The following is a 15,530-nucleotide window of genomic DNA, read 5'->3' as shown; positions in this document are numbered from 1 at the left end:
CTTTTTCAGCTAAGTGCTCTCGGTTTCTCCTTCAGCTAAGTGTTCTCGGCTTCTCCTTCAGCTAAGTGCTCTCGGCTTCTCCTTCACACAGATGGGGGGTGTACCTGCAAGTCGCTCCGATGCTAAAGTCAGAAACGATGTAATGTTCATCAAATAAAATTCACTCTGACTTACCTTTCATGTTGATCTCCTATTTATAGAGTTTCCTTAATGGGCTTTTCACTTTACCTTTGAACTTTCTTTCTACACCATTTTATTATTTACGCACCCCCTAACATAGGTTTCTTATGTAATTTGGGCCTTGCTACATATATATATGTTTTAATTTTATTTTATATATTTATTGTTATACTCGAGAGGTTATTTTGATATTAGCTTTCGGCCTAACCTCTCGGTTTTTGCCTATCAGCACAATATATTTATTGTTATAACCGAGAGGTTATTTCGGTATTAGCTTTCGGCTTAACCTCTCGGTTTTGACCTATCAGTACAATATGTATTTAAGAGACTAGTGTTTTGAGTTCGGCAAAGATAATTGTTTTAATTTGTGGGGTTCTAATGAAATTGATTGGGTCGAAAATGGTACTACCAATAATGCAGGAGAGATTATTACGATGTGGAGAAGGAACTGCTTTTAGTTATCAAGGTCTTTTAACGTAAAAAAAAATCTATTATTGGGGAGTGAAAGTTTGGTGACGGGATACAAGTTACTATTGTGAATGTTTACTGCACTAGTTCGTTGAGGGAAAAGAAGATGATTTGGGAAGAGACCAGTGTATTCAGGTTGAGCCAATTAAACAAGGTTTGGTGCGTTGTGTGGGATTTCAATTATATTAGAAGGAAGGAGAGAAAAAGTTTGATTTCTGTGTCTGATTATAGCAGTCAAATAAGTGGCTTTAATAATTTTATAGAAAAAGATGACTTGGTGGATATTCCGATGGTTGGTCGAAAATTTACTTGGTACAAACCAAATGGGTATGTTAAAAGTAGAATTGACAAAGTTTTGGTTTCCAGGGAATGGTTGGAAAAGTGGTCGAATAGTAAATAGTTTGTAATAAGTAGATCCGTCTTTGATCATTGTGCTTTACTGTTAAAAGATACTTGTTCGAATTGGGGGTCGAAAGCATTTCAAAGTCTCGATATTTGGCAAACTAACGACAAATTTAGAGATTGTGTACACTGTAAATAGTTTAGCTATGAGGTATATGGTAGAGGGATGTTTGTTCTAAAAGAAAATTTAAAAAAAGTTAAAATCAGATTTAAAATCTGGAATAGAGATGTGTTTAGCAATGTTAATCAGATAGAGGAAGTTCTACAAAAGAAAATCCAAGAGTTGGATGCACATGATGTTGAAGGCGTCTTAGACGAGGAAGGAAGAGAGGAAAGGAGGACCTTGTTAGCAAAACAAAATAGGAATTTATTTAAACAAGAAGTTGCTATTCATCAGAAAGCCCGCCTTAAGTGGCTGAAACATGGCGACCTTAATTCAAAGTTTTTCCATTCGGTTGTAAAATGGAGGAGGGTGAGGAACGGGTTTAATGGTTTGTTTGTTAATGGTCTCTGGTGTGAAGATAATGACGTGGTTAAGGACAAGGTTACAATTTTTTTTAAAATTAGATTTGAAGAAGTTGCTAGGCCTCAGGTCAGGTTGGATAGTGTGTCCTTTAATTTTATTTCTGATGTTGAGAACGAGATTTTGGTTAGTTCTTCTTTTGAAGAGGAAGTCAAATTTGCTATTTGAAGTTGTGATAGTTCGAAAAGCCCTGGTCAAGATGGGTTTAATTTCGGTTTCATTAAGTTTTGTGGGATTTTTTTTAAGGAGGATATCCTTATGGCAGTGAATGATTTCGCAATTTCTGATAAATGGCCCAGAGGGTCGAATGCTTTGTTTGTTTTCTTGGTCCCTAAGTCAGAGAATCCACAACAACTTTTTTATTTTAGATCCATTACTTTGGTCGGGTGTTTGTACAAAATTATTTTGAAGTTACTATCTTTAAGGCTAAAAATGGTGATTAGTAAAGTCATTGATTCAAGGCAATCAACTTTTCTCAAAGGAAGGGGACTATTGGACAGTGTTCCTGTGGCCAATGAGGTGTTATAGGAGGCGAAAAGAAAGAAGAAAAGGTGTGTCTTTTGCAAGGTGGATTATGAGAAGGCTTACGATTATGTGAGGTGAGAGTTTATCTATTATATGTTAGGAAGATTAGGCTTATGTTAAAAATGGATTGTTTGGATTAATCTTGTTTAGAGTCTGCTTTTGTGTCTGTTCTCGTAAATGGTAGCCCGACTAAGGATTTTTTCCGTTAAAGGGTTTGAGACAAGGAGACCCCTTAGCTCTAATTTTGTTTCTTATAGCGGCAGAAGGCTTAGCAGGAGTGTTAAGGAAAGTAGTTGAGAAAGATTTGATGGAGAGTTTAGAGATTAGAGAGAAGAAGGTTAAGGTTAATATGCTTCAGTATGCTGATGATACTTTGTTTTTCTGCAAAGCGACTACCAAAAGCATGTTCAACATAAAGGCTATTTTGAATTTTTTTGAGTTGGCTTCTGGTCTCAAGGTGAACTTCTTAAAGAGTAGTATTCGAAGGGTGGGGGTTGATCAATTTACGATTCGTTGTTTTGCGGCTATTCTTAATTTTGATATTATGAAAACTCCTTTCAAATACCTAGGGGTGCCATAGGAAGGGAGCATTTTGGGATGGAGTGGTTGAAAGAATAAAGACAAGATTGGGGAGATGGAAAGGTAGATTTATTTCGTTGGCTAGGAGGTTTGCCTGATCAAGTTAGTTCTTTCAGCTATTTTGTTGTTTTACTTATCTATGTTTAAAATACCTTCAGTTGTGTTGAAGAAGATTGTGAAGATACAAATGAACTTCCTTTGGGGTTGGGGATCTGATGGAAAAAATATTGTGTGGCCTTCTTGGGAAAAGGTTTGTGAGTTACGTGAAGTTGGCGGTCTTGGCATGGCATTATTAATATCAAGTTATTTAATGTAGCCTTGTTGGAAAAATGGATTTGGTGGCTGGGTTCAATCAAGGACGGTCGGTGGAATGATGTTTTAGAGTTTAAGTATGGTGGATGGAGAAGTTTGAAAGTGCATAGGACAAAAACTGTGACTTTCTTTGGTGGAGGGATTTGAAGGAGATTTGAATGATGAAGGAGTGGGGTAGGAACTTCAAAGATCGCATTAAATGGGAAGTTAGTAATGGGAAGGATATAAAATTTTGGGAAGACAAGTGGGTGGGTAACGTTGCTTTGAAATGTAAATTCCTGAGGTTGTTCTCCCACTATGTTAAAAAAGATACATTGTTGAATCTTTGCGAGGTTTGGGATACTTTGTTTGGAGGTGGAATTTAGTTTGGCAAATGAGTCTTTTTTAGTGGGAGAAGGCTCAGGTATGTCAGCTTCTTGAGGTGGTGCATGGGTTGAGTCTTGACTCGGGTAATGATGACAATTGGTCTTGGAAAGATGGAGTGTCTCTAGTGTTTTCGGTTAATTCTGCTTACAGTATTTTAAAGGGAGAGCTTGAAGGGGATCGCTCGTGCTTGTATAAATTTTTTTGGAGTATTAAGGCTTTTCATGCAGTAATATACTAGTAAAATCACCCATTGGTGAGCCGATTCGTATATGGTCAGAATTTTCCAAGTAGGGAGCCTATGGAAGCTGATAGAACATACAAAAGATTTCTTTATCTGACGGGTCATGGAAGACCTCGACTATGAGGTATAATGTGTAGGCGACCGGGTCCAATGAAATGGAAATTTGGGTTTTCCCTCATAATCATAAAAGGAAGGTTTGCCATCCGGTTCAACGAAAATCTTGAAATACCTCTCCTTGAGGTTTTTGTAGGACGAGGTATATGGGGTGAAAAGAATACTACTCGGACGGCTTGACAAAGATAGCCAACCCACATGGTGAGTCGATCAAGCATTATTATAGAAGCAATATTGAGAATCCTAAGGACCCCCATTGTGAAATCATCAAAGGGAAGAGTTGCATGCAAATCATTAAAAAGACAAGTATAAACAAAGAAAAAGTCCTGAGGCCATTTTCTCGACTGTGACAGACCTGGTGGATGTGTTTCGGCTGCAACCACGTCCGAAGGGGAGTCAGGTTTTAACATGGGAACTTCAGACAAAAATCCATCTAAAGCGAATGAACCCTTAAAACAAGTAGGGTCGAAGACGCGTGGATCAATCCACTCATAATTTGGATAGCAAGGCGGTCGGCTAGCAAGGTCGGCCGCCTAGTTAAAACAACGCACATCCCTCACCTCATTAGGCTCGAAATGTGTACGCTCAGAAGACGAAGAGCAAGAAAGAAGGCTAGAAGACAAAGAAGAAGTCATTACTAACCTCTTGAAGAAAAAATGTAGAAAAGGAAGTCGGAAAGTAAACTGAAGCATTTGAACAATAGCACTCAGCACTCAACACTCAGACAAATCTTTATAACTTAGATGTAGTGAAAGCAGAAGCAAACGTAACAAAGTTCGAAAAACACCTTTATTTAAAGATTTCCAAAAATGAAGGAGTGAAACGTTGTTCCATCTGAACCGTTAGATTTGTTTGAATCTAAGGGTGTACAATGCTCGAATTCGAAACAACATGACTTGTCAATCGTTAGATCTCTTTAATCAAAAAGCGCAAAACTCGAACAACACGTTGAAAAGACGTGTGTCATATCTTTGACACAACATTTAATACGTCAACATCACTTCTTACCTCGGGATACCCAATAGTCACATCTAAACTCTTCTGAAGCAAACATTCATAGAGCATGGGGGGCAAGTGTATTAGTCGGTGCCGAATGAGCCACGTCACTCGACCTCGGTGATCAACCGACCAGTTGAAAGTATATGCAAAGCCTTGTAATAAATAACAGTTAAGGTAGTTGTGGAAACTCCCTACGATTCAAGGTCACATCCCATCAAATCCGGGTAATGTCTCGAGAAATTAGAGTAACTTCCCTAGCAATCAGCTAACACTGATACATGCAAGATTCGGCTCATCAAACATATGCTCCCATAACTCAATGTTACAAATACACTCTCTATAGTGGAGTAAGGTATGTTTTTTATTAGTTTCACTATACACTCTTACTTGATCGTCGGAGTACCTTTTGCAAGTTAACTCCCGGCCAAGCGTTGAGGAATTAGAAGAAAGAGTATTGACATTTGAAGGAGTGAAGTACTGAGTAATAAGAGGATGACTGAGCGACTGACTTCACAACAGTTGTTACAACCAATCACAGTTACTATCTAGGCCCACTTCGTCTATACAAGTACAATTATATCGACTAAAAAAATTATTGATATTTAAAATAATTTATGTTATTAATAAAATTTATAAACTAGTTTCTAAATTGGTGTCTAATTAGTTATTAAAGTTTTAACTCCTTTTAGATTCTACTAGTCAAATTCTCAACCCTCATTTTTATTATATCGAATAGAAAAATAATCATAAATGAAAAATAAGACTTGGTTACTTCTTTTGTGTTCTTTAAGAATAATAATACTTCTAAAACAGGTAAAAAGCAAGAAAGGAACAGTATAAATATCAACTTCTATACATTTGTCAGAGTTAATCATCCCAGAGTTCTTCAATGGTCTTATAGGCACCATATGTCTCGTCGGTAAAAAATGTGGCCTTAAGTAGCCTATCCTGCATCACCAAATTCCTTCTGTTAATTCAAAAATATCAAGCTTTAAGAAAGAACAGAAAAACTAGATTATTCCAAGGGCATGTTTAATACCCTTCTTTTAAAAATTGTTTTACATAATAATTTCACAGGACTCACTCACCAATTCATTAGTCATCCATAATCTTTTAAGTTTTGAAAATTTATGATCCAAAACGTATGAAGTTTTGAAAATTATTTCAAAATAAGTATTTTAAAGTCTATAAGAACAAAACGTTTCTCTTCTTGTTGAACTCTTCCTCAATTCTACACTGTGTCTTGCAACCTGGTTAGTTGTATCTTGAAAACTAAAAGCAGTTTTTGAAAAAGAAATTAAACACACCCTAACTAACTAACTACTTGCCTGCTTGATTTCAGAGAACTTGGCAATTAGTTCTTCTGGAATACACCAGTCAAAGACATCAAAGTTTCCTATGATCCTGGACTCATTAGTACTCTTTGGCAGCACACTATGACCTGATTGCAATCCCCACCTAAGGGCCACTTGAGCTGGTGTCTTCCCCAATTTCTCTGCAATCTCTACCACAACAGGATTCTTAAGAATGTCACTTTTCAGAAACTCTGGTGAGCCTAGTGGAGAGTAGCCCTGGAAAGAAATTCGTCATAGATACAGTTAGAATGCAAATATGAGAAGAATAAAGAATGGTTGTTGAGAAACCATCAATTTAATTTGAGTATAAACCAAATTCATTTTTAACTAGCCCTGTAGACATTTTCACCAAAAGTGATCATTTTCTTTGCAAGTAATAACTTACAGGAATAACAGGCTTGTATTTATGTGAAAGTACCAACAAGTATGTATCATACATTCCATACTTACAGATATATGTATTCCTTTAGATTCACAAAATGCATGCAACTTTGGTTGTTGCCATCCTGGGTGCAATTCCACTTGGTTAACAGCAGGAGGTACTCTTGCTATATCCAACAAATCTTGAAGCTTCTTTGAAGAGAAATTGCTCACTCCTATGGCTCTAGCCTTGCCAGAGTCATAAAGTGCCTCCATTGCTCTCCATGTGCTGGGAATGTCTGGTTGAATCAGATTTTCATTCTTGAATTCAACTGATCCACTTTTCATGCGGACTGGCCAGTGGATCTACAGCATAAATCAATTTAGTTTGTATGAAGGAAGAGACTCAAGATAATACTGAATAAAAAGGAATGAATCCCAGAAAACCAAAGTTAGTAGAATTACATGAATGAAACCATTGAACTTGGTTCACTTGTGATAGCCTTATTTGTAAAACAATGCTAACAATATACTATTAGACCCTCTTTTTCAAAGAGACAATATCCTATTCATTGAAATATGAGTCCCATTATATGATTAACATATCAGTAAACATAATGCATGCTTACCAGATAGAGATCAAGGTAGTCAAGTTGCAAATCCTGTAATGTTTTATCCAATGCTTTTGGCACATCTTCTGGACCATGATCAGTACACCTGAAAATATAGCCAACAAAGCAAAGGATCTCCATTCAGCAATCAAACACACAATCTTTTCGAATGTTCAAACATAAAACACAATTTTCAAAAGGCACCAAACCAGAGTTTGGAAGTTATCCATAAGTCCTCACGCTTCACCACACCATCATCAAAAACTTTCTTAAGTGCAGAACCAATCTGGGAAAACCATGATTCAAAATAAAATGTCAATTAGCTTTCAAAATTGATTGAGTTGTCACTACTTCTCTATTTTTATTAAAACAAAACTACATAACCTTAATAGCATAACCTGAAACATCTCACAATTAACAATCTTTGACAGTTCACATATTACTAGAGAGCAAAGGCAATATTACAAAATTAAAAATTGATAAGATGAGAAAAAAATGGACCCTGGACTATAAAAGTTATCAACTTGAATCATTATTACCTCTGCTTGATTGTCATAAGCTTGAGCACAGTCAATGTGTCTGTATCCAACCTGAACAACACTGACCGGACATCAAAATCAGTTATCAGTCCTACATAGGACAAATCGAAACAACAAAAATGTTTGCCAAAACAGATAAATCTAAATATGATTTCTCTAGTAATAAAAAATTTAACCATTAACAAATTTATCTTTTTATCCATTATTGAAAAAGGGAAAAAAATTAGTCGAAATGAAGTTTTACTTACCTGAATGGCCGTGGTGATAGCTTTTGCCACAATTCCTGGTTCAGCTTGCCCTGTGCCTAACCCAATAGAAGGGATTTTGGCCCCTGTGTTCAACTCAAAGAATTGGATTAACTTGCCCATTTTTTCTCTCAATAATAATAATAATAAGCACAAATTGGTAGAAAAATATCCAAACGCTGCTAATGGGTGGTTTGACTATGGTTTGAGTTGGATGCAATGTATGTGTATTTATGGGCGAAAACATGAAGATGATGAAGCATTTTTACCATGGTTTGGTGGATTAGATTCCAGACAGTTACCATTTTTACCTATTCAGACACTCATTTAATTCAAGCCATTCTTAAATATTCATAAAGATCCCACACTGGATTTGAGGAGAAAGTTCGGTCAAAGTCAACTTCTTTGAATTAAGGAAAATAAAGTAAAAAAAATAAAAGTTTCTGGTGTTTAATTGAAATTGTGTTTGATTTTCGTAAAATTATAAATTTCTTTTTGTATTCAAATATAACTGAAAACTAAATTTAATTTATTTATTTGTAAGTTTTAGTTGAATTTATAATAAAAATATTGTATTCAATACTCATAAACCATGACTTAAAAAATTATGAATTATGTGAAATCTTTATAACATTTGGATCACTGTCAAAAAATAATTATTTGATTCAATTAAAATAATATTTTAATTGTGTAAAGGTTAAGAGTGTGAGCAAAAATTGGACTGCATTAAATTTTAATATATTGGAACGTGGTGAAGGAATTGAATATGGTGAAATGGAACGTGACTCTTTGCTTTCACAGAGAGCTGCATATCTTCTGCATGACAGCTTTCACACCTATTATATTCTCATTATCACATTGCTAATGTATGTTCTCTTTGTGGAACCATGCTTGCAACAACATTCATGATTAACCCTGGAATAGCTGCCAAAAAGGTTGCTTATCATCCTTGCCAAATCAGGAAGATATTTGGATGCAGAGTTAGCAACCATGAAAATAAAAATAACTAGGGATGATATAGTAGTTTGGATTCGGCGAATTGACCCGTCAACTCGTCATCAATTAGGTGAAACCTTTTTTATTGGTTCGATTTGTTTAACACATCAATACAGCGGGTCACAAGCGGAGTGAGGTAGACTACTTTGTCATCCCGCCTTTCTTTATTTTTTCACTTTAAAAGAAGAATATCATGTTTTTGGAATTATAATTGGTGGTGATCAATATTTTATATAAAACTTTATTTACATTAACTTCTTTATACACCATTTGACTCATTGAAATATTGTTGATATTTACTTTATTTTGTTAGACATTAAATTTTCTTTGATTAGATATTAAAGTTTGATTCGATGCTATTACTCTTTCTTGCATTTTTATTGTCCAAAAAGTTATCAATGACTACAACCAAATAAATAGATCTAAACCAAAAAATATTAGAAAAAAGAAAAAAAATTGAATTTTTTTTTAAAAGTGACGTGTTAACTTGCCAACCCACACCCTATGACCAGACGAGTTACCAATTTCAACTTGCATAACCTTGATGGGTCAGCCCTTCCTACTCCGCTTTTGGCAAGCTAGTGGCGGATCGAACTAAAACGGATCGTCACCCCTAAAACAAAAAGTGTGATCTAAAGATCACTAGGTTGCTCATTAGAAAGTGTAAATGTAACAGGAAGAGTAAAGGAGAAAGAGTAAAAGGGAATATTATTTTGTATTCAAAAGTGATTACATAGGGGCTGAACCTTTAGTTATATATGGGAAAGACCTATGTAAAGAACCTACTATAACATAAATATAAGCTATATAACAACACTACCAGTATTATATCTAACACCCCCCCCCCCCCCCCCCCACATAAACTTATGGGTGAGTTATCAACCACCCGAAGTTTATTTTTGAATTTCTGAAACATCGTCCCTGACAAAGGTTTTGTTAGAACATCGGTGATTTGAAATTGAGATGGGAGATGAACAACCAACATCTGCTTATGCTGAACACGGTCATGGACGAAATGCAAGTCAAGCTCGAAATGTTTGGAACGAGAATGCAGAACAGGATTGACAGCAATATGAACAACACCGAGATTATCAGAATGAATTGTTGGAGTGGAAGAAGGGATGCGTAGTTCATTCATCAGTGACTAGATTAAGATAATATCAGCAAGGGCAGCGGCAATGCTTTTGTACTCAGCCTCAGTACTGCTTCTGGAGACAACTTTTTGTTTCTTTGAGGACCAAGGCACAAGATTGTGACCCACAAATATGCAATATCCAGTGGTAGACTTGTGATCATCCAAGTCCGTGGCCCAGTCAGAATCACTGAAACCAGTGATAGAATAGGTTGGTGAAGGAGTTAAGAGAAGACCGTGAGTGGGAGTGCCAACCAAGTATCGCAGAATACGTTTCACAACTTCCCAATGATGAATTTGTGGCTTATGCATGTACTGACAAACTCAATTAATCGAGAAGGAGATTTCAGGTCTGGTAATAGTAGCATATTGCAAAGCACCAACAATGGACTGATATAAAGTTGGATCATCGACGGAGACGGATTCATCATCAGTAAGTCGTAGAGAAGAAAATATTGGAGAAGGTTGGGGCTTGGAGTTGACCATGTTAGTGCGACGTATGAGATCTTTAATATACTTCGCTTGAGATAGATGAATAGAATTGTTTTTAAGCCAAGAAACTTCGATTCCTAAGAAGTAATGCAGCGGTCCAAGATCCTTTAGGGCAAAATATAAGCTTAATTGTTTGATGAAATCCTGCACTAAGAACAAAGAACTACCAATAACTAAGATATCATCAACATAAATTAGGATAAAGATAGTGTGAGATTGAGTAAACCGTGTGAAGAGAGAAGTGTCACTTTGGGAAGCAACGAAGCCTAGATGAAGAAGAGTTGTAGAAAGCTTTTAAAACCAGGCGCGAGGTGCTTGTTTGAGACCGTATATGGCTTTATTCAATCGGCAAACAAGAGTAGAGTCAGCAGAGAATCCAGGTGGTTGTTGCATGGAGACAGGAGGTGATAAGTCACCATGGAGAAAGGCATTGTTGATATCAATTTGATAAGTCATCGTATCTTGTTATTTGAATGTTTACTCTGGACATAACATATTGAGTTGTAGGCCAAGTGCAAGATAAAAAAACTCACTTGGAAGCACCTCAAGGTATTTAAAGTAAATTTGTTCACTCACTTGAATATGTGTCATTGATTAATCTAATAACTTTTATTTTGACTTGTAGTGCAATAAGCAATCTAGAAGTTATGAATGTGATTACTATGTAATGCAGTGGATGTCAACTATTGTTCGAGCTGGAATTGAGAGAGGTTGGGATCATGTAAAACAACAATACACTAATAAATTGAAATTTAATATTTATTACTTTAGCACTAATCAAAATAATTTTTAAATATTACAATTTTTCATTGACCCACAACCCGTTGGAGTCAAAAGCACTGGAATATATTAGGAAAACATGGTCAAAATATTTTGTAATCATATATACCACATTAGGATAAATGACTCATTAGAATGACATTAAGTTGACTATAGAAATTTTTCATATTCAATTTATTATTTAAATTATTATGTTTTATTGAATTTTTTATATTTAAATTTAATTTAAATTTCGCTACAACACATACTAGCACGTAAATTGTGATAATGACAATATTTAATCCTAATTTTTTTTTAAAAACTAAAAACATGGATGGTTGACAAAAATTATCGATATAAGTTGTGACGTTGAAACCAACAATTGTTTTAACGACGGTTTAAGTGAACAATCGTTGTTATAAGTTTTTCTTATTTCACTTTTAACAATCCTTCAGTGACTTCATTTAACGACAATTTTATAATCATTCCTGATAAAATTATTTTAACAACGGTTGTAAATAAAAAACAGTGATTATAAAATATAAATTAATGATGATAAAACCAAATGTCTTTGAAAAAATATATAGTACTTTTAACGATGATTGTTAACTTGAACCGTTGGTAAAAAAAATTTTCACTGTCAAAACTTATATTATGATTTTTATTTGACCGTTGTTATTTTTAATTATAAATATTTATATTACTAAAATTAGTTTTTAGTAAAAAAATTATAATTTTGCCCTAAAAATGACTTGAGATGGCAATTTTCAAGAAAAAAAAAATCAAAAGACAATAAGAAAAGGACCTTCATAGTAATAGAGAAGACATCACAAGAATTATCTAATTTATCAACTCACCCTGTAGAATTCTTGCTTTTTGTGTTTTACAATTATAATTTAAATACGAAGCAAAATAATGAGCTAATAATCATTAATTTCATTGTCTCGCATTAGTAATCATAGTAATAAGGACAAATATATTTTGACATCACTGTTTTCCAAAAGCATTCAAAAATACTACTTTACAACTATTTTTCTTAATAAAATATTATATTACAATAAAATAATAATTTATATTATTATAAGGTCACTGTAAAAAAAATAAATGAATCATGATCCTAGTAATAAACAACGAACTTAAATTACACTTTTGGCTTCAGTTGTGGGTAAGCCAATATGATATTTGCTTTATTAAGGATGATGAGGTTTATGTTTCTGTAAATCCAAGTGATGAGTTTTATGTACAAAAACATCAAGTGATTATAGAGCAATGAACCATGATTATTTCATTTATAAATAAATAAAAACATCACTTTCAATCCAAAATATTAAGAGATTAGATAGGTGAATATCTCATGTTTAAAATTCTAACAAAAAGTTTATACTAAAATGGTCAAATTGTGAAGTGAATAAGGCAGAAAGAGAGAATAAAACAGGTATTGGCAAAAAATATGTTTGAGCTTCAGAAACACAACATTCATGAATTTTGATTCATCTATGAAGCACTGTCACCAACAACCATAACTGAATTCAATGTGTCCTTGTCAAGGTATGATTACACACAAACTCCATAAAGTAGATTTGTCACACGACTCCAAAATATACTGCTTAAACACAAACAAACTCTGATGTCTAACATAAAAAAAATTTATATAAAAAAAAAAAACAATTTTTTCAGTGGACTTGTAAAATGTGTTGCATATTCTACCACATTATTCACCATCCCAGAGTTCTTCAACAGTCTTGTAGACCTCACTGCTTTCATGAACAAATAATCCAGTGCCGTTTATAAGCCTTCCCTGCAGGAGTAAATTCCACTTGTTACTCAAAAGTTGAAGAGGAGATAAATAATAAGAGAATAAAAACTTTGAAAGAAAACAGAAAAGGGTTAAGTTTTAGCTACTTGCCTGTTTAATTTCAGATAACTTAGCCATCAGCTCCTCAGGAATAGACCAGTTGAAGACATCGAAATTTTCCTTGATCCTGGCTTCATTGGAGGTCTTTGGTAGCACACTATGACCCGTTTGAATGCCCCACCGAAGGGCTACTTGAGCAGGTGTTTTCCCAAGTTTCTCAGCAACTAAATTGATAACAGGATTCTTAAGAACATCACTGTTGAGAAATCCTTGTGACCCCAATGGAGAAAACCCCTTAAAAAGAAATTCATTGTATTTGTAACAGATGATCAGCAATCAGAACAATGTGTTGTTTGATTGACATATATATATACACACCACTTGAAGTACCAAAATCATCACAGTTTTCTCAGAAAAGTTTATCCAAAATGCAACAAATACATGCATTGTGAAACATAGAGTGACTTAATGTGTGATATACATACAGATAGGTGAATTCCTTTGGATTCACAGAATGCATGCAACTTTGGCTGCTGCCATTGTGGGTGGCATTCCACTTGGTTAACAGCAGGAGGCACTCTTGCTATATCCAATAAATCTTGAAGCTTTTTTGAAGAGAAATTGCTCGCTCCTATGGCTTTAGCCTTGCCTGAGTCATAGAGAGCCTCCATTGCTCTCCATGTGCTTGGTATGTCATGTTGTATAACATTTTCAGGTTGAACTCCAACTGATCCCTTTTTCATACTCACTGGCCAATGTATCTACAAATTGAACCATTTCAATTGATTGAAAAAAGAACTTAATTCTGTTGCATAAAACCAGAAGAAAAACTGAATTTAGAAACCATGAATGGACTTGAAATGTTTAGTGTTCCACATCTACAATAGAAACTCACAAAGCAGAAAAGGAAAGAATGCACATACAAGATAGAGATCTACGTAGTCAAGTTGCAATTCTTGTAAAGTTCTTTCAAGTGCTTTTGGTACATCTTCTGGATCATGATCTGTGTTCCTGTGTATAGTAAAAAGAGGATCTGTGTTGAGAAACCAAATGCAAACATGCATATCATTCCAACATTAACAAACTTTCAGAAAAATAAGAAGACAATAATAAAACCAGAGTTTGGAGGTAATCCACAAGTCCTCACGCTTCACAACACCACTTTCAAAAAGCTTCTTGAGAGCAGAACCAATCTACAGAAACCAACATTCTATAATCAAACAAGAACATATATTGACTATAATAAGACACTGAAAAACTTTACCAAAGCAAAATGAATTCTATCATGTGAGTAAGCATATGCTGAGACATATCACAAGCACTTTACCATAAAATAAAATTCATATGCTGTGTAGTTCTGACAGTGATCCAGTGAGCAAAATGAGGTGATAGATTCATTATCATATGCTCATATATTCAAGATTATCATCAAATTGAATTACCTCTGCTTGATTGGAATAGGCTTCAGCACAGTCGATATGCCTGTAACCCACCTGAATTTATCATCAACACATACAATAGTCATGAGCCAAACTATTCTTGGGTTAGATTTTCTACATACAATACTACAAACAAGAATTGTTTACCATTCACATAATCTTAACCAAAGAACAATCTAAAGTGAAGTCTATGAAAACACTATAATAAGTTAAAATAGATAGAATTCACTTCTAATATACCTTGATGGCAGTGGTTATAGAAGTAGAATCAACAGAAAATGTGCCTAACCCAATTGAGGGTATCTTGGCTCCTGTGTTCAATTCAAAGAAACTAATTGCATCTGTCATTTTTCTCGATAATTACTAGCTCAACTTAGAGAGTGGTCACTAGCAACGGATCTTAAGTTTCAACAGAAAATTTTGAAGAACAAGTAAACGAAGAAGTACATGATGGAAAATATTGGTTTTTTAAGGATTTTAAAACCTCAAAATCTGTAATTTGAGTGCACAGGTCACAGTCTTGTTGCTGTCACAGACAAAAGAAGCCGCCAGGGCCCACTCTTTTAAGGTTTTCCCTAGATTATTAGGAGATAAATTTTAAGTTTAATGATGTATTTAGTCTCTAAAAAGTTATCTGCACAGAGATATAATTTTAAAAGCTGTTTTTTAGTCACTCAAAATTAAAAAAGAAATATATAATTTTAGTTATGAAATATTAATTTGGAAGGTCAAAATAGTTTTAAACCTTAAGTCTTCAAATTTAAATTATAAATATTAAATTCTGACTCCTTTAAATTTAGTATTTAGTAAGTAAATCGATATAATTTCTTTCCAATTATAAAGGGGTTAAGTTAACCTTTTTTTGAATTTGGACGCCAAAACCAAAATTAGTCCAAGGTTTAGAAACTAAAAGTATAATTAAATATTAAATTTATAATGTTATTTGTCCTACACATCTTAAGAATCTCGTAATTTAAAGTGTAGAGACATAATTTTTGAATATTTAAGAAGTGTTTTTTTAGAATCATGATATTGTAG

General features: G+C 34.3%; 3 protein-coding genes across 3 annotated transcripts; all 3 read right to left on the bottom strand.

Moving 5' to 3' along the window:
* Positions 1–5,456: 5,456 nt before the first annotated feature.
* On the bottom strand, positions 5,457–8,136 carry LOC137818678 (NADPH-dependent aldo-keto reductase, chloroplastic-like). Its single transcript, XM_068622237.1, has 7 exons — positions 7,823–8,136; positions 7,575–7,625; positions 7,245–7,321; positions 7,054–7,141; positions 6,515–6,790; positions 6,038–6,280; positions 5,457–5,657 (listed from the first exon to the last, which is right to left on the bottom strand). Exons 1-7 carry the CDS (start codon positions 7,940–7,942, stop codon positions 5,577–5,579), a joined length of 936 nt encoding a protein of 311 aa, XP_068478338.1. The 5' UTR covers positions 7,943–8,136; the 3' UTR covers positions 5,457–5,576.
* Positions 8,137–10,271: 2,135 nt separating this feature from the next.
* On the bottom strand, positions 10,272–10,895 carry LOC137819102 (uncharacterized mitochondrial protein AtMg00810-like). The gene is made up of 2 exons (XM_068622843.1): positions 10,766–10,895; positions 10,272–10,612 (listed from the first exon to the last, which is right to left on the bottom strand). The coding sequence occupies exons 1-2, from the start codon at positions 10,893–10,895 to the stop codon at positions 10,272–10,274; spliced, it is 471 nt and encodes a 156-aa protein (XP_068478944.1).
* A 1,756-nt stretch (positions 10,896–12,651) lies between these two features.
* On the bottom strand, positions 12,652–15,001 carry LOC137818675 (NADPH-dependent aldo-keto reductase, chloroplastic-like). The gene is made up of 7 exons (XM_068622233.1): positions 14,733–15,001; positions 14,496–14,546; positions 14,170–14,246; positions 13,977–14,064; positions 13,539–13,814; positions 13,105–13,347; positions 12,652–12,996 (listed from the first exon to the last, which is right to left on the bottom strand). The coding sequence occupies exons 1-7, from the start codon at positions 14,838–14,840 to the stop codon at positions 12,910–12,912; spliced, it is 930 nt and encodes a 309-aa protein (XP_068478334.1). The 5' UTR covers positions 14,841–15,001; the 3' UTR covers positions 12,652–12,909.
* Between the last annotated feature and the right edge of the window lie 529 nt (positions 15,002–15,530).

This window comes from Phaseolus vulgaris, chromosome 10 (assembly GCF_000499845.2).
Source record: "Phaseolus vulgaris cultivar G19833 chromosome 10, P. vulgaris v2.0, whole genome shotgun sequence".
Lineage (NCBI taxonomy): Eukaryota > Viridiplantae > Streptophyta > Magnoliopsida > Fabales > Fabaceae > Phaseolus > Phaseolus vulgaris.
This window is presented reverse-complemented; position numbering and strand designations above follow the sequence as displayed.

Coding starts and splice junctions, on each gene's coding strand:
- LOC137818678 (XM_068622237.1), bottom strand. CDS start 7,942: ATGGGCAAGTTAATCCAATTCTTTGAGTTGAACACAGGGGCCAAAATC. Junction 7,142..7,244: donor TGGATAACTTCCAAACTCTG/GTTTGGTGCCTT, acceptor CTATATTTTCAG/GTGTACTGATCATGGTCCAG. Junction 6,281..6,514: donor CTAAAGGAATACATATATCT/GTAAGTATGGAA, acceptor ATTTCTTTCCAG/GGCTACTCTCCACTAGGCTC.
- LOC137819102 (XM_068622843.1), bottom strand. CDS start 10,895: ATGACTTATCAAATTGATATCAACAATGCCTTTCTCCATGGTGACTTA. Junction 10,613..10,765: donor ATTGAATAAAGCCATATACG/GTCTCAAACAAG, acceptor ATGATATCTTAG/TTATTGGTAGTTCTTTGTTC.
- LOC137818675 (XM_068622233.1), bottom strand. CDS start 14,840: ATGACAGATGCAATTAGTTTCTTTGAATTGAACACAGGAGCCAAGATA. Junction 13,815..13,976: donor ACTACGTAGATCTCTATCTT/GTATGTGCATTC, acceptor TTCAATTTGTAG/ATACATTGGCCAGTGAGTAT. Junction 13,348..13,538: donor CCAAAGGAATTCACCTATCT/GTATGTATATCA, acceptor TTTCTTTTTAAG/GGGTTTTCTCCATTGGGGTC.